The 24430-nt window shown below is 47.5% G+C and overlaps 1 protein-coding gene across 2 annotated transcripts in view; it reads right to left on the minus strand.

The window, feature by feature from the left end:
• PLXNA4 (plexin A4) overlaps window positions 1–24430 on the minus strand; it is a 456157-nt gene that overhangs the window by 114146 nt on the left and 317581 nt on the right. For both annotated transcript variants that reach the window (XM_037389024.1, XM_037389025.1), the window contains exon 6: window positions 2311–2434. In XM_037389024.1, coding sequence (XP_037244921.1) covers window positions 2311–2434 — 124 coding nt within the window. The remainder of the gene's footprint in view (window positions 1–2310; window positions 2435–24430) is intronic.

Consider the following 24430-nt stretch of genomic DNA (forward strand, 5'->3'; position numbering starts at 1 on the left):
GGGAGACATAAACACATGCTGAAGTGTTGTTGCTACCAGCACAAAGAACAGAGGAGGCCAGTCCAGGTGACAAAGCGGGAGAGGATGACAACATAACATAATGCTTACTGCTCCCCACACACTGTTTTCCTCACTTAGAGAAGACTTGCAGCTATCTCTTCACACTAGGCACCGTCAGGGAGAAAGGCTGAGCAGACAGGCCTTGGCTCTGACTGACATAAAGCTTTTGTGAGAGTATGTTCATTTCTGGGCAAGGATAACCGCAAAGGGAAAGGTGATTTCTTTTGTCTTGGATGGGGAGTAGGAAAAAAGCTTAGGTGAGTTGGATGGATTTAGCACTCAGGCTAAATCCATTCTCCCTGCTCATTAATATCCTGCTAGAAATGGAGAAGGGGAAACTACTCTGCCTAACAAATCTTACTCTGAGCTTGGATGATGCAGAATGAAGGTGTGCCATGCAGAAGATGACACCAGTGGATAGACCAGTAGTGCTTGGCCACAAATGTTATGAGCCAGTGCACTCTCTGAACAGACAAGAAGTCCTACATCCCACATGCCTGCTCTGGAGCTGCTATAATGAGGGAAGGACGGAACCTTCCCCCAGCACATACCTCTTCCCAGAGACCCCAGAGCAGCAGCCCTGGACTGAAACAGGCTCATATACAATTTTGCAAGTCCTTGTTAGTGCCCAAGGTTTAAAAGATTGACTGGCCATACAGATAGCTTCTCTGCCTCTGTACACAAGAACTCAGTATGACTGACCCTTTGCTAGAACCCAACTGACACTCAGCAAAGACACCACCTGCTATTCTTTCATTGGTGGTCTCCCCCTGGTTTGCCAAGAGACTATCTGTGGTGACTGTGGATGACCTAGTCACCAGTCTATCTGAGACTGGGTTGAGACTCCCATCTAAATGTTCATGCAGATTATTGGGCAACAGTCAGATAGTGGCAACTTCTGATCCCAGCAGCTCTGGGTTGTCTTGCCCTGGAAGTAACCTGGAGGGAAAGGTCTTTTATTCTGTTATCATTTTCAATCGCCCTGAGCCAGCTAGTCCCCCAGGATTTATTCCAACATGAAAGAATTCAATGACTACTGAGAGAATAAGAAAGAGAAACCTTGAACTCCCAGAAGAACAAAGGACTTTAGATGTCTCAGATCAGTTTTGTCTGAAGCCTAGGAAAGTAAAGTCACAGCAAAGTTAAGATGCTGAAACAAAGCAGTAGTGATTGGACATGCAGGCTTTGGAAGGCTGATTTCATTAGCACTGAAGAAACCCTAGTACCCCCAAAACCTGTCACCTGGAAGACATCTGGCAGCAGCACCTTGAGCAGTTCCATTTAGACCTTTCAGGGTGTGGGGCTAGTGACCAACTCATCCAGAGATGGAGCTTTTTGGGCCTGGGTTATTACCTTAATTCCAACCCAAACTAGTATGGTCAAAAAGACAGAGCTCTAGTAGCCTGAATGAAACGGTTTTCTGCCTCCTCAGAGCATGTTAGGATCTCACCACATAGGGTACTGTGGTCATGGGTCAGGAGAGAAACCACAAGCTGGTTAGATCTTCAACAGAGATTTCTTGCCTTAAGCCCAGAAAATTATCAAGATCATCTGCTGCTCTGCCAGTATTCACTGTGTGGCTTTGTTGGCTGCTGACTTGAGCAGTTTGATGCCATAAAGGTTAAACCTCATGCTGAGGAAGGTCACAAGAGATAGCATGAACCTCGGGAGCCTTAGGTTCCTCTGCATAGCATCCTGCCTCTCTGCTCTGCATAATTAGGGCTGGAGCTGGGGCAGGGTGGAGGTTTTGGTGGCTGAAGAAGGAGACATTTCCACCCAAGGTGCTGGAAACTTGGAGCTTACTGAACCAACTCATAGTATGTCTCACTTGTCCTCCTTCTACAAGGTAATTTCTAGCCATGATAAGGTTTTCCTTTGCCTAAGGTCTATGCCCAGCCATAAACAAATCCCTCTTCCAGGGAAGTAAACAACTACACTGGGTGCACACAACATTTGCATGGCACAGAGTCCCTTCAGACCTGCCCTCCGCTACTCACAGAAAACAGGGAAGCCTCTTTCCACACTTCTAGGCAGGGAACAACCAAGGCCAAAATGTGTTCCAATGGCAAGTCTTTCTCTGTGCCAGGAAAGTTGTTGGGGAAGTAAATGGACTCTGGAGAACCTCTTGCATCAAGCTGCTGGTCCTTCCCACTCATGCACTCCCACAACAATCCAGGTTGTACATACCTGGGGCTGTCAGACTGCATGGGTAGATTAAATCTGAGGGGGGCAAGGATTAACGTTCCTCACCAATACGTTGTACTGGGAGACGGAGATGTTGTTGGGATGCACGGTAAGACGGACACACTGCTTCATCTCCGAGGCGAATCTCCGAGGCTCGCTGGAGCGCTCACACCGCTCCTTCCTCGTGCACCTGAGAAAATGGGAACAGAGAGAGACAGAGTTAATACAAAGCCAGGCTGAGAGGATGAGGACAACCCTGGGACATGGGACGAGCAATCATTTTGCATGGAAAGTCAACACTGTACCTGTTGGGACTGCACTAGCCGGGAAAACCACAGAGCTCCACGCCCTGGAGTGCCCTGACTTGAGTGCTAGCAGCCATGGGATTGCTCAGCAGGCTGGAGTGTTGCAAGGACACCATGAAAGGAGAAAGCGTGGTGGGTGAAAGCCCCATGCCTTGGGCAGAATGCACAGCTGTAGAGATGCTCTATCTTTCTACCCACATAGGGACAGCGTAACCTTCCCTTGGGCAAACCCACAGCCCTGAAAACTGTTTGGTCCAATGGCAGCGATACATCTTAGGCAGGGATGTCCTTTCACAGTAGCTGTGGGTAGCCCAGGCTCGTTGGCCCTGCTGAGAACACTGCACATATGTGGTACTTCTGGGCTGCTGATACCTCTCTGCTGGGAAGAGGCAGCCTTCCAATCTATTGCTCAGCAGCAGCTAAGTCGTCCCTGGCAGATTAAGGAGTTTTAGGCATCTGGTTTGAAAGTGCCTGACTAGAGGTGCCCAGGGTTGAATCTTAAAAATTCTCGTGTTCTTAATCAAAGAAAGTTCAGTGAAAGTGGTGGCTGCACAGCACCTGGGCTGCACTAGCCCATGAAGCTTACACCACGCGCTAAGTGTCAGTGCTTCCAACACTGTCTCTGTCTCTTGCCTTATCTGCCCGGTGTAAACACAAGCCAGCAATGTGCGTTGGTAGCAGTGCGCCCTGTTTCAATCCCAATTTGCATCTGCTTAACATAAAACACATCTGTATTTTATCCACATGCGCTGCCGAGGCCATCGCTTCAAGGAAGATGTCTGCCTAGAAATCCACAGGGTTAATACAAAAGGACAGCTTCAGCTGCATGCCAATTACCTTTTGCCATTAAGCTGATGTTATGGACTTGCACAGGGTGTCTTCAATGGATTTTGTTATTAGCAGTGCTATTACCCCCCATTAAAATCAGCTATAAAGACTAAGTGTGGATGTTAAATTATTCACCCACTCCCAGACTTCAGAGTCTTAGTTGTGAGAGCACATGGGGGCTGCTGGAGGCTCGGCTCCAAGATCACCCCTCAACATCCTTGCTCCCTGGAGCAGAGATCGCACCTATGTGCATGGGGATTTGCTGATGGAGTTCTACAGCAAAACATGCAAAAGCAACCCTATATACCCTACATAGCCTGGATGCTACAGAGCTTGAGGGCTAGCCTAAAACATTAGGGCTTGGCTTGTCTCTAGTGGCTGACGCTAGATAAAATGAACACCCCAATTTAAAACTCATATTGCTCCCTCTTTCTGGTAAAGGAAAGTTTTGTATTTCCAGTGGCAGAAGTAATAAAGAGAGATCTGTACCATTCTCAGCATGCTCTCTGTTTGCTTTGCAGATTTGAGAATGCAAGAGCAGCATTGCAGCTCCCGCTCTCTGTTCCCTAGGAGCCATCATCCCATTAGGTCTCCTTTAGCACTGCCGCATGCTAGATCAGGAATTTAAAATGTGCAGTCTCCAGAGGGATGGATGGATAGCTGACTAACTACTCCCAAAACTTTAAGTCCCCTATCACAGAATGAAAGCCACAGCAAAAAGCTGCCCTGAGATTTTTATAAGCACTTCTATAAAACAAATAGACACAGCAATCCCATCAAAGCTCTGCAGGCCATGGGAACTACTCTCCTGAGAAAAGCTTGGAAAGAAACCCTTTTGGGCTTGGTGTCAAAACGCAAGCACCCAAACTCTTATTTCCTTCAGCTGCAGCACAACAGAAATGTCTGGATTTTCTGAAATTAAATGGGCAGATACCCGGGCTCTGTTCAAGTGTGACAGTGCAGTAGGTTGCAAACACATCCAGCACATTAGCACAGAAGGACAACACATGGGTATAGGTGAAGCATCTAGGAATGTAGTTTGTATTCCCAGTCCCACCACTGAGCAGGAATGTAATAATCAGCATCTTATCTTGCTATTTATTGGTTATACACATATAAGACATGTAACTCTTCAGACCAAAAATTCACCCTATATTACACTGGTGTCTTGCAGCCTTGGTATCTTGTGTGTTGCCATCCAAAGAGTGAAATGATGAAAAATCAAACCGAACTAAGCCTGGTTTTAATATAATGTTAAGGTTGAAGTGTCAGGCTCTCAGGAATTAGGTACCACCAGACTGGAAGTAGCTTCTACACTCCTGTGTCTGCTTCCTGCACTAACACACTGTAAGCCAGACTTTAATTACAGGATCTAACATTATTATTCCTTTTTTCCACAGGTGACCTCAGTGCTGCTACTTCCTAACTTTTGACTTTGGCTTTTTCAATGCAATTTCTCAAATAAAGCAAAGAGGGGAGAAAAAGCCCAAAACAACCAACCCTGCCTGGTGCTTGAGTTTGGTGACGGGGGAGCTCTGCCAAGGTGAACCAAACCAGCTCTGCTCTGGCTCACCAGCGGGGTCCAGGCCCTTGAGTCAGTGTCACAGACTTGTTCCTTGAGCTAGCAACACAATTCATCCCAGGTAACTGATCACAGCTGCTGTATAAATCAAGACTAAAGGGATGGAACACCTGCCAGTGGGTTTTGCAGGTTTGTCCACATAGAAAGGAGTGATGGGGGCTCTTCTCCCAAGCACTCTGCCCATGTTTCCCTATCTCCTCTTCCTTAACCACCTTATCTATCCTGAGCTGGAGCATGTGGAGCATCCTTTGGGTCTACACACCATGCTCTCCCAGGTGTCTGCCCAGCAGCTGCAACTGGGGGTCTTCAGAGGCAAAATGTGGTGGATTTTCAGGGGAGCAGAAAGAGGTACCTACCTGTCATAAAATAACCTCCCTCCAGTCCTCCTCTGCACTGCCAAAAATGTTCTGCCCTCTCCCAAGAGTGAAGGGGGAAACGGCAGAGAAAATTATTTCAGCATGTGCTAAGTATCGCCCTCCAGCAGCAGTCTCTCAAATCCCTGAATGGTGTTGGCTGAAACACAGAAAGAAACGTGGCAAAGCACCCAGCCACTGAAGGCAGCTGCCCAGAGGGGACATTGCAGCCCAAAAAGTAAGTTCAGCAAATTGTAAATAAAGGCAAATGGGACTTTTAGTAAATAAGTACTTCCAGACACAAGTGCCTGCCTTAGAAAAGTGGTCACCTGGAAGGCAGCTGCCTGCACTCGGCAGCTGGACTGTGAAAGGGATAATGAAATATCCCAACCCCAGCTAATCATTTCTGTTGTCTCTGTTGAGAGTCAGCATGTACTTTGGGCCCTGGGAGATTGCTGGGACTCTGCTGTGCTCTCATCTGGTGCGTCTATTACGGCTTACGCAGAAAAAATATCTTGTGCTGCCAATAACTATTTGGCTTTAATAAAATAGCAGTAACTTTAACACGCAGGGTCTGTCAATATGCTGAGATCACTTTCCACTGCTATATAACCTAATTCAGTGCTATTCATGCTATAATTAGCTGGTGTGTAACTCCCACCCAGTGGCATCACATTATACTTAAGATACCTAAAAGAGCATATTCTACTCCTGAACTTATTTGCATAAGATTATGGTGTAGACACAGCACTTCTCTGTGTGTCTTAATAACACCTGCTATTTCATTATCAGCTGCATCTTTAACAATTGCAAGTGTCCTGCTTCTGTCCAAACCATTAGTGCAAACACTAAGAAACTGTTCCTACCACTGAACCATGAGGAATATTATTTCCTCCTCATCTCCCATTAAGAATAAATACCGCTAACGCTAACCCTCTGCTCACTATCCACTAACTAATTATTTCAATAATGTTAAATTAATACGTTGCGCTTCTATAGCATCTCTCATCTGAGGATCTCAAAGGGCTTTGCCTGGAGCTAATTAAACTTCACGATACCTCTGTGAGGTTTGAACATTCCACGCAGCAGCAGGAAAGGGAGGCAAAGACACGTGCATGTCAGAGAGAAGAGCAAAGTCCAGGTCTCCTGAAGATGAGTTTGTTTTGGGTCCCAAGAGATCATGGTTAAATCCCAGGTCTGCCACCTGGGACCTAAAGCAACCTGCTGAGGCCACATTCTGCAAACACAGGCTGCAGAGGGGTAAGGTGCTATTCCACCTTTGCACCAAGACGCTGAGGGCTCTTCCGCCTTGCTAGGGCTTGGTCAAACCAAGCCCAGGCTCACTCCACCACCCCAAGGGTCTGTCCCTAAACGTCCAAGGTTAGGAGGGTTAATTTGAAGCCCAGAACTCTTTGGAGAGGCTGAGCACAGACCCAAAAGCTCCACTCACCTGGATAGAACAGGTTTAAGAAGGGTCAAGTGGGGTACTCCTCCACCTGCAAGCTCTTTGTTTTCCCTATGCACAGCAGGGAAAACCGATCATTCTATGGCAGGGTCGCCAGCCTGACAGAGGGCACATGTGCCACGCACATGCCTTCACTTGCCTTTGCCTCTCTGTGAAGACACATCTCCACCATCCTGTTGCAGAAAAAAATCCAACAAAACTGCCTGCACACACACACAAAATACCCTAGAACAAAACACATGACTTCTATTTTGCATCCTGGCCTCCTCTTGGCTCTATCTTTGTTTTTCCCATGCTCAGCATAGTGCGGTCCTGATCCTTGCTGCACCCTCACCACACAGTCCTGCAGACCCTCATCCCCATCCTATCGGTTTAGCCTGAACAGTCACTCATACTTCTCTGGAGCATTGCACCTCCCCTTCCTCCCACCTTGGTGTTGTGTCTTTACCATCTAGACCTCATGGGATCTGGACTAATGGTCATAAAGAGGCTGTCATCACTATGTCTGTAGAGGATGGAGCTTGGTTCAGGAGGCTGAAGATGGAAAGAAGGTCTTTTACAACCGTGTAGAAGCCAGGAACAGGGAGAAAACTAGGGAAAAGGTGCTATTTGCAGAAGGAAGGGAGCAGGGCAGTTGCGATGCCAAGAAGTGCTATCTGAAGCCATCCCTCAAGAGAGCAGTGGGGTGGGACAAGTGCCTCCAAGGGGGGTATTTCTCTGCCCCTTCTTGTCCATTTCTCCATCCCACCACTGCTTGAAATGCCTGAGTTTGCTTTGGGTGACTCCTGATTTCTTAGCAAAGGGAAATGAAAGGAAGGAGATGGTGTGCTCTCCCCTCCCAAGCAGGGTGCTCAGAGGTTGGTAGAGCTGCAGAGGTTCTTAGGACCTGAGCCAGAGCACCCCTGCAGCTCTGCAACTCCCGTTTCTTTCACCAGGATGGAGACACATGATGCACAGACAGCTCTACAGACCAAGATCTCTAGCCTTCTCTCTGGCCATTCATTAAGGGCAAACTACGCCACGGTCCCATGAGCTGTGTGGGCTTTTCCCTTAGTCACACCTGCCAGCAAGGCAGCTCTTAGCATCACCTGAGATAGCAAATTATGCATTCAAAAGGCACTAGTGGTCTTTGTGCCTGGCCTTTCCAGTAGTAATTATTTTATAAGACATGCAAAACCCTGGTAAGATCATACAGTGAGTTTCTCTTATCATTTAGGCTTGCAGGGTCTTAGGTGCTCAGGTGCTCCACAGACCCATGCCATGGCCTGGGGCCCTGAGGCTTCCAGGAGAGGCGGAAAGTTGTTCTGCTAATTCACACCATTAGTCAGATCTGGTGGTCGCTGCTGAAATCCATATTAACTGGCACCATGGACAGACAAAATAGACAGAGACAGATAGTCCTGGGAGGAGAAAATTAAAGGAGAAAAGTTTCTGTACCGTAAGGTTTTTTTTGTTGTTTTGTTTTGTTTTCTTTTGTTTTGTTTTTTTGTAGGGAGGTGGAAATAATGCAGTCAGAAAACCAGCATGTAGTCCTGACTGAGCCTTTCTTGGTCATATCCATAGCTGTTGAAAAAGGAGAATTTGATACTTTGTTTTTCTTTTCTTTTTTCTTTTTTCTTTTCTTTTTTTTTTTTTTTTAATTTTCCCAGAAACAGACTAAAACATCCAACTTTTCTAATACAAGATTTTTTAAAAATGTTGTCAGTTTTCTGGCAATGGAAAAGGTCTTATCTGCAATTTTGTCAATTAAAAACAATTTTCAAGACAAAAGAGTGGTGATTGGATCTGATCAGAAATTGCTACTCAGAATGGGGGTGGGTGGGTGCGTTATACAAATGGCAATTAGCACATTGTACAACTTTTTTATTCAGGAAAAATAAACTTGCCATTAAAAAAAAAATGAATTCCCAGAAATAAAATCCAAACAAATTAATTCTTTTCAAAGAAGCCTCACCATTTGATGCATGGCAGTTTTCTTTTGACTGCTTTTGCATTGCAAGACTCAACCTGGCCACTGAGGGAAGAAGAGGGACATGAGGCACCTATATTTGATGCCAAGGGTCAGGGGTGGCACCGTGAGACAGCTCAATGGTTTGGGTCAGCTCAGCAAACTGAAATGACACCCTTCCACTACCTCCAAACAGGTAATTTGCAGTCACTGCTGTTTTGCAAAAGGTTTTGACATTTCAGTTTTCCTTTCTGATTCCAAAGGGTGACATTTCCCGCAGGGGAAAAATTCACTCACCCTTTGACAGAATAATTCCAGCCACCATTTCCTTCCACTTTCCCCCTGTGCTGGTAAACTTGAGGTGGCAGGTGGGAACCGGTGCACACCCCATTCACCCCAGCAAGGACAGGTCACCAGGGCAGGATGGTACATTTTGATGGGACACAGGCTTCATGTTGGCACCCATATTTGCCTCCCTAACCTGTTCATTGCTAGGCATTTTGTTGTGGTGTCGGGTCACTCACACTGGGGTCCTCAGCTTGTGCAGGACAGAGATGTTGCCCCATCCCACTCCACACAGTTCTATGTTTTCAGCTTGGACAAAGTTACCAACTTTTTCTCATGTCTCTAGCTCTTTCCCTTCATTTCTCCCTGCTGCCTTCTCTTCTTCGCAGGTTATTTGTCTGCCTCCCCTGACTTTTATCATCAGGGTTGTCATGTGTCTCCTAATCTCCTCATGTCCAACCAACAGAAAATAGGATATGGGAAAAGAGAACATGGGGCTGGATGGAGTGGTGATGGGGACATTGGGAAAGGGGAGGAAGGTGGTGGCAAAGGGACCAGCAGTCAGCCTGCACATCCCAGACTCTGTGAGAACAGAGATGTGCAGGGTTGCTGTGAACACCCACATAGTCCAAGCTATTCATACACTTTTCCATGCTTCACAGTCTGACCTTTCTGCCAACTCCATTGGTCTCCTTGCCCAGGCTTGCTGGATCAGTACATGCAAGGAGAAAATTCAGGATGAGGGTAGACAAGCTGAAGGGAACTTTCAGGAAAATCTTATTTGGGTCTCGGTTTGAAGACCTTGAGAAGCCCAGATGGTACCAGCCATACTGGAGCAAGACAGGGCAAGAGACAATGACTTCCCATTTCTTCCATCTCTTTGTCTCTAAGGGGAAATCTGAGATTGCCCAGCCCAGCCAGAGTCCACAGCAAGGCAGGCTGCACCTGCAAGTAGCTGGCAAGGGTCAAACTGAAGAGACTTCCCCATCCCCAGCTCATCACAGACCAACAAATTGGGAATCTGAAATGCAGTGCGGGGTGCTGGCATGGTCTGGGAGCAGCCTTCCTTGCCCCCGAGGGGAAGGGTGATTTCCTCTAAAAAGCAATAACAGAAAGTCTTTAGTCTTATATCTTATACACACTAGCATTTGTGTCCTGGGCAAAGCTGGAGGAGGCTACAGTGCCTGGGAGGTGAGAGGGAGACTTCTGGCATCACCGCATCACTTGGGTTTTCCTCTGTCTATGCAAAGCCAGCCCAAACCAGCACTGGCTGATGTCCTGGCAGTCTCCCCAACCCACCGTCCCAGCATCACCCCAGGGTTCCTGTCCCTGCTCTGCTCTAGTCCTCGCTCAGGGGCCACAGGGGGGATGCCTGCTCGAGGACAGCCCAGTAGGTTGGCGATGATTTTGCAAGGTGGTCAGCAGAGGAGCTCACTGGAAACCAAGCCCAAACCCTGCTAATGGCATTTTCCACCAGGGCTGGGGACAGGAGCCAGGAAAGGGACATCAGGGCACAGAGGTGTGTGGCTCAGGAGATTTGAGCTATCTGGTTGTGATGGTCTGAATCAGGCTCATTAGTCTGGTCCCTCTTTCAGGATGAGATGCAATATGACAGCTTCATTTTTTATGGGAGAAAAGTTTTTGATTTCCCAGTTGGAAAGAAGGGTGAGATGGGAACAGAGCAATTAAAGGAATCTGGGGATGTAATAGGAGGTTTGTTTTAGGCAAAGACTGACCAATGTGTAGAGCCAGATTTGTGTCTCCTGAGATGGCCTTATCACAAGGGGGGAGGAAGTCTGGGGAAGGAGGGAGCAGCTGAAATTTGCCTTTCCCTCTGCTGGAGCCAAAGCAATTTTCTGGCTGGAGTTAGAAAAAAAGAAGGAGATTCAGTCCCACTTGCATGTAAAGTTTAAGGTCAGTTTTACCAATGTTTTGACATTTCCAGGTTCCCTCGGGGTCCTAAGGATAGGAATGCCATAAATGTCGAGACACAGACATAATTGACCTTAAACTCTATGTGGTGATGTGGTGAATAACCATCCCTCCCTGTCTACTCTTTCTGGCCTCCAAGTTGCCTTCCACCCCTGCCAAAGGATAGCTGAAATCTAGCTTTGCCTGGCATGAAGGAGTTAAATTTTATCCACTGCCCTGGATACTCCATTTGGAACAGAAAGGCAGGAGATGCTACAGGGAAAGGACAAATTTGATCTGAGATCATGTACAGAATCATTTCTGGGAAACCTGTCCTCGCAGTGAGAGGGGATGCTTTCTCAGCAAAGTAATATGCACCCGAAGGAGTTGGACCCTTGTTTTCATCTTTGGCTCTAACGACAAACAGGTTCTCCTCCCTGAAAAAGCTGCTCTTTGGGCAAAGAGGAGGAAAAGGCCACTGAGGTGGCCTGGGGAAGTCAAGGCAGTGGGGGGTTTTAACTGGGGGTATTTTTGGCACCCAGAGGTCTGTGGATTCTTTCAAAGAGGCATGAAAAAGGTAACTCAAGAAAGCAGAAATTCCCTCTTTGGAGCTTTGCAACTTTTCAGGGCAATTTTTCAGGGATCATGAGTCACAAAAAGGTTCAGATCACTAACCAAAGCTCCCGTGCAACCCTGCTCTTTTCCATGTCCAGCGAGCACAGCCCTACAACGAAAGACTAGAAGTCCTCTGTGTCCTTCGGCAGCAGTTTGGGAAGGAATCACTGCCCTGCCAAAGCTGCCTCTTCCCTGCATGTCTCCTGCCTGCTGCCACCAACCCTGTCACTTCGCCAAATAGAGTGAGGATGCTAATTGCTCTGCCTGCTAATCTATTCTAATGCATGGTAATAGAAGCCGAGTTTCTGCCCTGATAACTCTCCCAGCTTATGCTGCAGAACGGCAATCCCACCGCCCGCCCGTTATCTCTGTCCCCAGGTGGGCTCCTCCCTCTATCACAGCTATTGAATAAGCCCACCCCCAGAGCCCCGCGGGGTGTGGGTGCAAGGGATTTACTTCTCCATCTCCTGCCCTACAAAGCCAGGCACTCCATAAACAGTATCCCTCCCCCCTGCTTTGGGGGATTTCATGTCCATTCTCCTTCCCCTCCCCTCCCCTCCCCAAGTTTCCAGAGCTGCAGATTGTCTTGTCCCTGCTAATCTTGCTTGGTGGGGGCTGGGTGGGTCTCTCAAATGCAACCTGCTTTTCAGCCCCAGCCTATGAACAAAGGTTCAGAGGTGGCCCAAGGACCACACCAGTTCACGCACCACTGGGGCGCAGCCACGGACAAGCGGTTTGTGTGTACACATGTGTCTGCCTCTGTAGGCAGATCCCTGATGAGCATTTTGATGGCTCATTCAAGCCTGAGATGAACCACAGCATTTCACATGCAAATCCCTGGAAACACGGAGCCTTTGTCCAATAAAGAATTGGAAATTGTTTGCTGGCACAGGGGGAGGAGAGTGTGGAAATGAGGGAAGGGGTCTGTGGAAGGTGATGTTGAAATGCACTCCTCAGCTGTTACTGCTCAGCATTACAGAAAAACTGTTTCTCCTGTGACAGCTGTCGTGTCCAGAGAGACCCCAAAAAGCCCCAACAAGCTCCGCAGTATCAGCCAATGGCTGGGATTGAACAACTTTGGGCTGGGGACTTGGCTCCAGGTGGGTCCCAGCCTCAGGCTGCAGGTGGTGGTGGCATTTCAGCCTGGGCAACTAGACTTTCATTGTCTTCAGTTTCCAGCGAGACCTGCGCCATGAAGTTAGGCTGCCCTGATGAGCCCTAGCATTTGTTGATTCCCAGCTAACACTGCAAACTCACTTGAAGCAGTGACTAGCAGCAAATGTGCTGGAAACACACAGGTCCCTAGAAAAAACCAACTATCCTCTGCTGTAGAAGCAGTCTGAAAAAAGCCAACACACATTTGATGTCTGGGAGGATGGCTATGGCCTGCCTTCATCCACTGACCCTTTCCCACTTCCTCCAAGGGTCAAAGACACAAGGAAAGGACATCTCTGAAGCTGCAGGGTCTCCACTACCCTGTCCCTTAAATCAAAGCCCTCTGACTCCTTTTGCTGCTGAATAAACCAGGCACAACACAAGCCTGGAAGCTGAAGGCAGGAGGAGAATCTCAGCACAAAATCAGAAGCAGCAGGCAGAACCTAAGCCAAAGGCACGTGTGTGAACGAACTGCAGTCGGTCCAGAGCACTGGGGTGGTCTGCAAGAAAGAAATCACAGGAATCTGCCCAGAACCATCTTTTGCCATCTGCCCATAAAAGTCTGGGCTTCAAATGAAGATAGAAAAAAACCCTGAATATTCAGCTGAAGGCTACCTGAGTAATACAAGCTTCTGTCTCTGAGGAGGCAGTAAAATAACTTTCCCAGCACTGAATTCACTTACAGTCATTTTAAAGAAAATTAAAAAAGAAGAAAGCAAGAGAAAGGGAACAAGGTTGCTAGATAAGGCAAGTAATTAATGAACAAAATTACTTTTCCCAGAGAGCATCCTATCATGGCGCTTCCTATTCATGCTAATAATATTTGTGAGTGTCTTCCCCAGAACCTGGGTAGATAACACCTACACTCTCCCGCGCTCCTACATGCTCTCCTCTGCAAGGGCTGATGCAAATAATTTGTTCAAAGGGGCTGAAGTTCTTTGTTCATGGCCTGATTCAGATTCCTCGGAACATCATCCCTGAATTCTTCTTGGGAGCTTCTCTCTAGTAACTCCAGAGAAATGTATTTGGTCTTTTCCTTATCACTATGGCCCAAGTACCAAATATCTGTTGGTGAAGATGGTGAGAGGTGCCCAGGCCATAAAATTTGGAGTGTGTTGCTCAGAGTTCGGGGGTAATCCAAATCAGTGGTCCTGAGGCTTCCTCGTGAATCACTGCTGAGACTGCAGTCAGACCTAGAAGTCCCATGAAATGGGTGGGAGGGTTTGCTGCCACTTCACCCTTGCCTCTTAAAGGACAAACAGGGCAGGAAAACTGCAAATGAGAAGCACAGCATCTGTGTTCAAGGAGGTTTTCAGGGAGGTTGGGGGAGCCACGGGAAGTACACTGTAAGGGGTACCCCACTTACACAGATACTGAATCACTGCCAGACTCAGCCAGCATGTAATTGAATTGCTCTTTTGCTGTTAGCATCTGCTGCCCTGACTTGGGGAAGCATAGCAAGAAGAGACAAAACATTTCCACAGGCAGACTGACTGGGCTTGAACACTGTTTATCAACCCACGCACACCTCTAGAAACCCCCTGCCCCAAGCAGTTTTACCCAGAAAAGTACAGGGCGTAGGGGACCCTTCAAAGTTTCTCAAACCAGGCTTTCCCTCCCTACTGCTCCTTTTGACCTTCATCCATATCTCCTTTTTTCACATCACTCTTCAGCTCCTTCCCTTTCCTCCTCCCTCTGCCCACGTGCATCCATCCATCTGCCCATGTCCCCCGGCAGCAGCGCCAACAGTGACGTGTGCTGTAGCTCTGGTATTTGCTGCTGGCACAGACAGTTCCTCCCTTCGGGTCCAACCTTTCCCCATGTTCTGCAGCAGTACAATTAGCAGCCTGGAAATCCACAGGACAGCACAGAGGGACTTACATCAAGTCCCCGTTACCATGCAGACCTGGAAAGGGAGGTCTCTGGCTGCCCCATGGCTCCAGTCAGAGGACAACCATTCTGTGCAGAGTTAAGCCTCAGTAGGGAAAAATCAGCCAAAGAACCTTTTGGGCCAGGCTTGGCTTTCTTTGTGAAATGTGAAATGGCTGTGATGTGATTTGCTCCTGAAAAAGACAGGCACCCATGTAGTTCACCAACCCCAACCACATCCGAAGCTCCCAATCCATCTCTCATGCGTTCAACTGTTTGGAGCAAGGAAAAAGCATGGGCTGAAGTGGATGCACATACTTCAACAAGTGAACTGTCTCAGAGGTCATAAATCAAGGAGAAAATGTGTTTACATGGTAGTTTTCAAACCTGCACATGACTGATGCGCAGGCTTTTAGTCAGAAGTAGAGCTTCCCAACTACTTAAGTCAGCATTTCATCCCAATTCTGACACAAGTAAGAACAAAAAGCCTACTCAAAGTATAACTCATCCTGACTTACACAGCTCAGCTCCTTCACACTGTGAACTAGGACAGGGAATTTGGGGAGCAGGGGAACAAGAGAAAAAGTAGAGCAGGAAGGATTTTAATCTTAGTCTCACTGCTCTTCTAATGCCATGCCTGCTCCAGCCAGTCAGAGAACCAGCTCAGCTGCCCTCTTCCTAAGAGTCTTCTCTCTGCTGAACACTAAAAGTGACATCAGACAGCCTTAGATCCTTCTGCTTTGGATGCCTACCCAGCAAGGAGAGCAAGGTGGCTCTGCAGAGATGTTTGGACATGTACAGGGGTCCATCCAGAGCCAACCCATAGGAATTAAAAGGGCCTTTAGACCACCCTAGACATGATCCTTGCTTCATCCCTCTGCTGCTTTAACCATTCAGCCAAAAGGATGTCCCCAGACAGCATTTTCCTAAAACACAAGGAGCTGCTGATCTGGTCTGGCACACTCCACCGAGCCTGCCGCTCGCACCAGGAGGCACAGGATAGTACTCCCTGACCCAAAGCTTTGCTAGGGATCTCAGCTAATACTCCAGCTGCAAGGAAAAGGCTGTCGGCATGTGATGTATGAATTTCCCTTCATCCATGCATGTCTGGAAGGGATGGATTAAACACTGAAAAATTGCTGTGGTGCTGTGAATGACCTCCGGCAGGCTGGGCTGTCAGATGCATGGCAATAGAGCCATTTATTATACATTCCAGGTGTCTATCTCCCACACACATTTTCCTCGTTTCTTTCTCTTCAAAAGCATGTAGTTTCTGGGAGAAAACTTGCATGGTGCTCCTCTCTGGGCAATCCTGAGACTACCAGGTGAGCAGGATAACCAGGTTGCACTGGTGGATCTGATGGGATCTGCTATGGGAAGATGTTATTTCTGCTGGCTGTGACAGTGCTCAGCAATGCTACAACACAGGCTGTGAGGGAATAGTGTGGATCCAGTGTAGGTGGTGGGAAAGGGCCAGGGATGCTGAAGGAGGTGGGAATCCAAGTGCAGTTTTGTGATGCTGTCTCTCATGCACAAGTCACCCATATGAGACACCTTCTTCCAGTTGGTAATTTGTGATGGACAAGAGTCCAGCTTTGCCCTCAAAAAGCAAGAGAGTCCTGCTAGACTTGAAGTCCTTCAGTATCAACCATATAATGTCCAACTCAGAATGTGGATTCAAACCATCCATCTTACAGGTTGGTGATAGAACTCAGGTTTTTAGTTTCATCTGGAAGGGAGACAATAGTCTGGCACTGCTCACTGACAGAAAGACCAGGCAGCAGAAACAGAGCCCATGGTGTGTCAGTTGGGTTATAAATTAGAGGGAGGACTCTTTCAGACAACTTGGTTGGAGGGGGAGTCAGGTCAGTGCTTTGCATGTAGGGAGGTGGTGACATAGAAAGGTCTAAGTTACGTGCTTATGATGTGAAGATAAAGGGCAGATTTGGCAATAGGCTGAAGTGCATTAAGCTCCACTTCAATAATTCTGCTCCAACCTGCACAACTTGCTGAGGGATAGCAAAAGTCAGGACATCAGCAGGTGGGACAGGCTGTAGTGTGCTCATCTTCACCCATCCCTGACCCACTGAGACAGCGCAAATCTTCAGCACTCAGACACAGGGTGGACCCAGGCTCCCCTTGTGCAGAGAGCTGCCAAGCTCAGGATGCCTCTTCTCCTGATGGTGAGGACATCTTGGTGTTGGAGGAGGCTTGGACCAGCATTTATCTCATACTGCAGATGTGTCCTTGGGAGCGTGGGTGGGTTGGCAGATCTGGGAGACAAAGGGTGCTTGGTGCAGGCTCCGGCCCACCCCTTCCCCTGCCATTGTTGTCCCTGCAGCCCGGGGTGTTAAGCATCATTTGAATCTAGTGCAGCACATGAGGTGAAGGTGTTATTATTCAAGCCACTGGTTCCAATGAGATTATCCAGTCTAATGGAGCAGCTTGCATGGACCTCCTCTAAGCCTGAATTTTCACTGTCAGAGAATCCCCAGCCAAGTGGAAAATTAGAATGAGAAGGGAAGAGGGGGTTGTGGAGGGGAAAAGGGAGGGAATGATTAAGTTCTCTAGAAATTAATTCATAACTAGAGAAATGGAAATAATAACTCCCCAAGCCAATGGACAATCCCCAGCAAACACATTTCAATTTGGAAGTCAGCTTTGCTGCCATTGCATCGTTTGCTTTCTGGCTCACACTGCTTCATTGATTTAATTTTCCACCAAAGGTGTTGACTTTGTCCTCGGATTGTGGCTTTCTCCCTGCCAAGGCTCGAGCAGTTCAGAGCCCACTCGCTACCCCTGGCCACCCAACCTGCAATGCCTGGTGTTGGGCACATCCAGTGAGAGAACTTGCTGGAACGGAGGGCAGAGCTGGAGCAATGCACTGGGGAAAAAGACAGGAGGAAATGAAGGGGGGAAGGAAGGAAGGACCTCAGGTTTTAGTCCTCTTCATTTTTTTGTTCCCCCCCCCCCCCCCCCCCCCAAGGAATGGATCCCAGAACTCAATGGGTTTAGAAGCTCTTGTGCAAAGCACACATGCATGCTGAGTGGAGTTCACAGTCAACACCAGCCTGTTCCACCCTAACAGCAAAATGTACATGCCTCTTCACTAGATTGTGATCCCACACGCTGTCCAAGGGCCAAACAGGACTTGGTCAAAGCCTCTAGACTGTCAAAGCTGCAACAAGCAGTTTGTTGGGTGGAGCAGCTTCTAGACACAGCTGGATATTCAGTTCAGAGACAGCAGGGCTCACCTCCACGGCAGTATTTAAAGGCACTAGCACATGTAGCAGCTTTGTCCCCAGTTGTGAGAAGTATCATAGTACAGGCTCGTAAACGGTGTCCTATGGCCTGACTCTCAACAGACCATGCCCTCAGCCATCAAAAGCCAGACCTGTTGCCCAACAACTGTGTGGCCCTAGGAAATGGCAAAATAGCAATGCAGAGGTTTTGGCCCTGAGACACCAGGACCATGGGTTCAACTGAATAGCAGTTAATGAACAAAAAGGTTGGGACATGCAGGCTGAATTGCAGCAGTGGATCTCCAGCAGTGAGGGGCTCCTGAGCACAGAGCTCTGCTCAGCTGCTTGGCAGGCTTTGCACACACAGGCACACACAGCCGCCCTGAAATGGCCTTGAAATGGGGCTGGAGAGAGTTAACAATTGTTTACCTGATTCCCCAGTGCAGCTCGGTAAAATGTTACTGCTTCCCAGAGGCACAAAATATAATTTTGCCTTAAAGGTTAATAGTATTCTACTCACTGAGGAAAGAAATGAGTGCTTGAAAAGCTCTTTCATTAGGATCCCAGCCTGCTGCACTTCAAGTGGTACCCAGGGCTCTGACCACCAAGGGGAGCTGGTCTCTCCCAGCCAAAGCCTGCTCTCCCTCTCCTCCTGCCTGCACAGCCAGCAGCAGCAGCTCTGTTTGCAAGGAAGATCTCTTCCCAGGGACTTGGAATTTTCTAGCATTTAGAATTTAAATTAAAGTCCCTACTCATGACCTTGGGCAAGAGTGGGTTCCTTACTCATGAAATACAAGTGATGTTTCCCTGTGCTTTGTGGGGAATTATTATCCTTACTAACAATAAATGCACCAAAATAGAGGAAAAAAACCACCCAATCCTTGCAGCAGGGGAAACCCTGTGAATCCTCAGTGGCCCCAGGCTGCTCAGGAAGAACTGCCCTTAGCAAGCCCACTCGTCGCTGAGTTGCTGACCCTCTCCAAGCACACCTTCAGTAGCACTTGGGGGTATAGTGCCCTGCTGCAGAGCGGAAGATGCACCCACAGGTGCCAGGCAGTTGGTGACTGGGAAGATCCTTTGATGAGGAAGCTGTGACCTTTATGTGCTTTAGGCCTCTCCCAGAAGAGGATGCTGGAAAACAAGGCTGCTCCTAGTTAATGTGTAAATAGCCAGGTGCTGTGATCCACTTGCTTTCTGCAACTACACTGACTTTAGCTGAGCTCTAGTCTGCCTGATCACAGAATGCCTGATCAGGCAGACACTGTCTAGGTCCTCCTGGGGTGTGAGTGGCATCTCACCATAGTTTGTGAAACCTATTTCAGGATGGGTTGTTCTCCCTAGCTGAATCAGATTGTGCTTGTTCACATTCAGCCCTCCCAGACTGCCTCTACATGTGCATCGGGGCCAGCGCTTGGATGCTGAGGGGTGATAGACTGGCTCTTGGTGGGTCTCTTTTCCGACTTTCCTCCACAGACTGGCAGGTCAGCTGTGGGGACATCGGGCTGACCCAAGAGGATTCGAGATTATGTTTAATTGCCAGTGTGTGAGTTTGCAGGACACAGAAGACTCAGAGGCATTCTGCTTCAGTCTTGCTCCTGGTCTCTGCTGCACACTGCCTCCCAAAGCCCTGGCCTGAGCTTCACATCACTCATGAAACAGGCTGACAGTTGCCCTTTGCCCAATTGTTAGCAACAGACATAAGGGCAGAAGAGCCACTGAGACAAGTATAAAATACAGGGCTCTTCTCCAAGCCCCATGTCTTATAGACTGATGCAAGATGCAACGCCAGCATGGTGTCTCCTGAGCCTCCCAGCAGATCCATCACCTCCCCCAGCAGCTCAGGAGAGGATGTGAGCCACAAAAGGCAGTAGAAAGCTAATCCGTTTGCTATATAAAACAGCCAATAATATGCAGGACATTTCCTATTAACCACCACACATCCAGACAATTACTCTGATTGATTCCAATCAGGTTTTACACTGTGCTTTATCCATCAGCACAAAGCTTCACTGCCTGTTAATATCATGGGGCAAACCATTCTTAATGGAGGCTGCCAAACAGTATAGCGTCAGCATTAGCAGTCACAAGAATTGATGAAGTAAATGCAGCATTAGGACGGCTGGGGTTTTGCAATCTCTGAATGGAAAGCGCAATAAAAAATCTATTAGAGTATCCACACAACAGCAAGTTCACCAATAACTCTCCCTTGTGTTCTGAATAAATTTCTAATCCGATGGAAAGGACTTGAAGAGATAACTTGAGATATATGTCTTCTGCAACCAGGATTATTGTGCACACATTGTACTAATGTGATGGATGGATGGATGGATGGATGGATGGATGGATGGATGGATGGATGGATGGATGGATGGATGGATGGATGCATGGATGGATGGATGCATGGATGGATGGATGCATGGGTGGATAGACAGACAGACAGACAGAAGATCTGGTTCATTCCCTGCCTACCTTTTACCTGGGACTAGGAATCTTTCCCCCCTCTCAACTCAAGCAGAAGGGCTGTCACCTTTGTGGTTACTCTTTTTAACATGTTTGCAGTTGGCACAGTGATCAAAAAAGGAGGCTGCTGAGTGTAAGAAGCAGAGGTCTCCAAGAAATGTAGAGACGTTATCCGGCTATTAACTTCTCAAGATGGGGATGACACTTATTTTTGTCTTTTTCCCCTGCCCTGATGCAAAAAGAAGTCACTTTTGCAGCAGAAAATAAGGGTGCACAAGGAGGATGCTGTGAGCCAGAACCAGCAAGAACAACTGAACCAAGAACAGCTATACAGGTGCATAAAGGAAAGAAAGATCAGTATGGAAAAGAAATCATCCACATAGCTCCTATTTCTGTCAAAGCATGGAGATATGAGTTTACACAGCACAGGAATATAGTTAATGTGTGAGGTCTGTGGATCTACACACACACACAATGTATACACAGATACCTAGCTAGCCATCTAGAGAGAAGAGAATAAACCTGCAACCCCCAGCACTGAAAACAAGCCCCCCACTGAAGAGGGGGAGAAAGAAAAGGCCCCATGGGGGACTCTTCAGGCTGATAGCAGCTGGGGCCTTCCTCCAGAGGGAGAAGATGGATGAGCTGGTCCAGCAACCACTGCTGAAGACAAAAGAGCCCTTCCAACCCTAAAGAACACAGCCACTACCTCTCCCCATGAAACCAGCAAATTAGTGACACAATAGGTCCAGCCCAAAAGTTTGGTCTGTGACAGCTCCGCCACCTTGGGCACCCCTTATTCAACCAGAAAAGCTGAAATTGGGACATATGTCCCAAGTCAATCCCTCCCCTCCGTATATGTTTTTCAAGCATCTTCTATAGGCTGTTTTCCACTCCTCTCTTACATGCCTTATTGATGTGTTTCTGCCTCTTCTATTAGGAAGAGTACTCCACAAGCAATTGGATCTCCACCTCAGGGATTTCCCTGATGGCAGTCTCAGGTGACAGGTTATTGCCAGTTCACTTCCAATGAGCCACACTGCAGAATTCCTGTCCCACACTGATCTTCCCTCCGCTAACCTGTTAATTACTTTGCCTGCAGTCTGTGGATTCAGCTACTTTGGCCATAACTATGACATGTTGTGTATGCGCAGCCTGCAGTTAAATAGGACTTTATTCAGATTCACGGGCAAATGTCTAGTAGCTGAGGAGTTGTTCTTGCTCATCCCATGGCTGAATGGATGCCAGCATGGACTGACATCTTGCTAGCACTACATCTTCTGTATTTTCGGTTCACCAGAACTGCAAATTACCAGCACTACTGTAAACTAGACCTTGCTCTCCAGTGGCTGCTTGCGATCCCCTTTAGAAACACTCTTCCCCCCGCATCAACTTCCTGATTACTTTTTTCCCTGACTTCTTCAGTTTTCCCCATTTTTTTCCTTCTTTCCCAGCAGGAAAAAAAACCCCACACTTCCAAAGTGCTATCAATACCGTGCATGCAAAATACCTTTGATCAAAGCCCTGGGTTATTTTATCAGATGTTGAGGAGAAGAAGGAATGGCAAACAGCCCAGAGCACTGATTGGAAAACCTGGTTCAGCTTATTAATTTGAACACCTGGTATTGGCTGTGTTGTGCAGCAAGGTCCATAATATGGATTCCAAATAATTAGAAGGTCACAGGCAGGTACAAACCTTCTGCCTTCACTGAAGCAGCCATCTCTGGCACACCGGGTAAGGGATGCTGACCTCAGAGATCTGTGGAGACCTCATTTCCAGTCAATGATTCGATATCTAATTAAAGTATGTGCAGCACCCATGAAGTGATTTGTTGGTGTTGCTCTAAAGAAGCATCAGTTGGACCAGCACTTTGTAAGAAAGTAAATCCCTATTCCCACACAGTAATATCCTACTCTCTGGTCTGCAAACAGCTCCTGAAATACAAATTATATTTCTTGGGTTTTTCTAATAACCTTGAACTGTTCCTTCTGATTTCATGGGTATACTTATGTTTAAAGGAAAGAATTAGAGATTTCTGTCCATGACCTTGTAAAGGAGGGAATGGATGAACTCAGAAGGTCACCCAGACACAGGGAGCCCTAGTTCCTTCCCTCAGCAGCAAGACACATGCTGCAAAAATGAGAGCAGAAATCAGTACATCAGGTGAGTGATAGTGCCAGTTTGCAATGACACATATGGAACTGAGGGAAGAAAGCAGAAAGAGTCAGAGAGCTTCAAAGATATTTTAAAAATTAACTCCTTTGGAGCAATAATCATAGTGCATCTTGAGAAACGCGCTCCAGCTAGGGAGTTTTTCTTGTATCACAGGATGAAAGTCTGTGCTACCAGTTACAGGGACTGTAGGGTGCTGGGTGATGCAGGCAGTCGGTGCCTATTTCTATCCTGCTACCAGGTTGTTGGCTTTTTCTCCCAGCTTTCCTCCATCCCTTCAGTCAGAACTCAATCTCAGTTTGCTTTTACTTCATGGATTTTTTTCCTTACTTTCACACTGAAATCATTAGCAATTATCACATGCAAAGAAAGGGGATCCTCAGTACCAAGAAGTCGATGACTCGAGGTAGCTGTGAAACAGGAGCCAGAGGCAGCAGCTCTAAGTCGGATCCCTCTTTGGCACAACAAACTTACCTTGTTGACATAACTCTTCCTCTAGTCTGACCAGAATGGATGCCCACCAGCTCAACCAATTTATCCATCTCAGAGCTCACGACGGGCACAGCTCTCACATGACAAGGGGAATTGCGCTAACATCCATATTCAGGTATTTATCAAATCTAGGAGGAAATAAGTCTTAGATCCAAAAGGATCCATTCATTAATTCCCTGAAAAGTGCATGTAGCTCAGTCATTTCTCCACCCTCCTATCTCTCATGGTCTTGTCACCATGACTGGCAGGTTGGAATTTAGACCAGCTTGTGGCTGGGACATTGACACACCTCATGCTGGAATTGTTTAGATGAGCAGATAAAGTCGTCATTCAAAATGCATCCTTAAAGCATCACCCATGACACATCCAGAGGAAATCCATAAATCTAGCTTACGTCCTCCCCTCTGGACAAAGTAAAATTTTTGAGTCACCATTTTTCAGAATGTAGAACCTGAGATCTACAGGAGAAACATCACTGACCCATCATGCCACAGTGGCAGAGTTTTAAACGGAAGCCAGGAATCCTGATGCCTGATCCCCAGGGAAAACATCACTTCATAATAGACTCACCATGACAACACTGATACAAACTTCATCAACTGCAATCAAAGGCAAGAAAACAAAGGACAAGACGGAGGGAGACAGCAAAATGACTGAGTTGAGATGAGCTGTGCACACATTTTAATGGGTATTTGGACTCCCTGCTGCTGCTACTGAAAGGCTTCTGCAACGATTTTGGCTTCCCCTTCATGCAGTTACTGAGCTAATCAAACACAATCCAGCCTGGCGCTGGACAGCTGTCCGACACAAGCTGCAGCTGGTGAGAGGGGGATGGAGCTTCTGAGCAGGACCACAGGGTGGCTGTAGGGAAGAGAAGCCCCTGCTCCAGGCAGTGTGGGGCAGTTGCCAAACGTTGTCCTGCTCCAACACTATGCCAAAGAGCCAAACCAGCCAACCATGCCAACGTCGGAGCCAAAGCCAGCTCCGGGGCATGCTAGGCAGGGTGGAGGGCGGCCTAGCAACTACATGTCTGCAAAGTGCTTCCAGGCATGTCCTCGCTGGATGGGCATGGCAGATACTCATCGCACTTTACATCAACTGCACTTTGATTACTCCGTGTCGTGCTAGTAAAGCCACGAATCAGGGGACCTTTATTCAAGAGATTTGCAAATTGGTGCTTGAGAGGCACTTGAAAAAGTAGAAACACAGAAATGGCTGCAACAGCTCAGTCCAAATACCCAGATAGCCATTCACCCTGTCTCTGGCCCCAATAGCACACAACTGGGTGGAAAAAATAGGAAGAGAGGGGTTATAGAGTGAAACTCCTGGTTTAAACTCCCAGCTTCCAGCAAGCAATTACATGTGGACTGCCTGACCTGGAGCCTTCAGTGATGTCATTGTATTGAACAGCTCTCAACAGATCTTTCTTTCATTAATTTGTCTAATTGCTTTCCAGACAGCTGTATTTCTGGCCTCTGTAATGTGCTTCACAATGTTGCACAG

This window comes from Falco rusticolus, chromosome 5 (genome assembly GCF_015220075.1).
Source record: "Falco rusticolus isolate bFalRus1 chromosome 5, bFalRus1.pri, whole genome shotgun sequence".
NCBI lineage: Eukaryota > Metazoa > Chordata > Aves > Falconiformes > Falconidae > Falco > Falco rusticolus.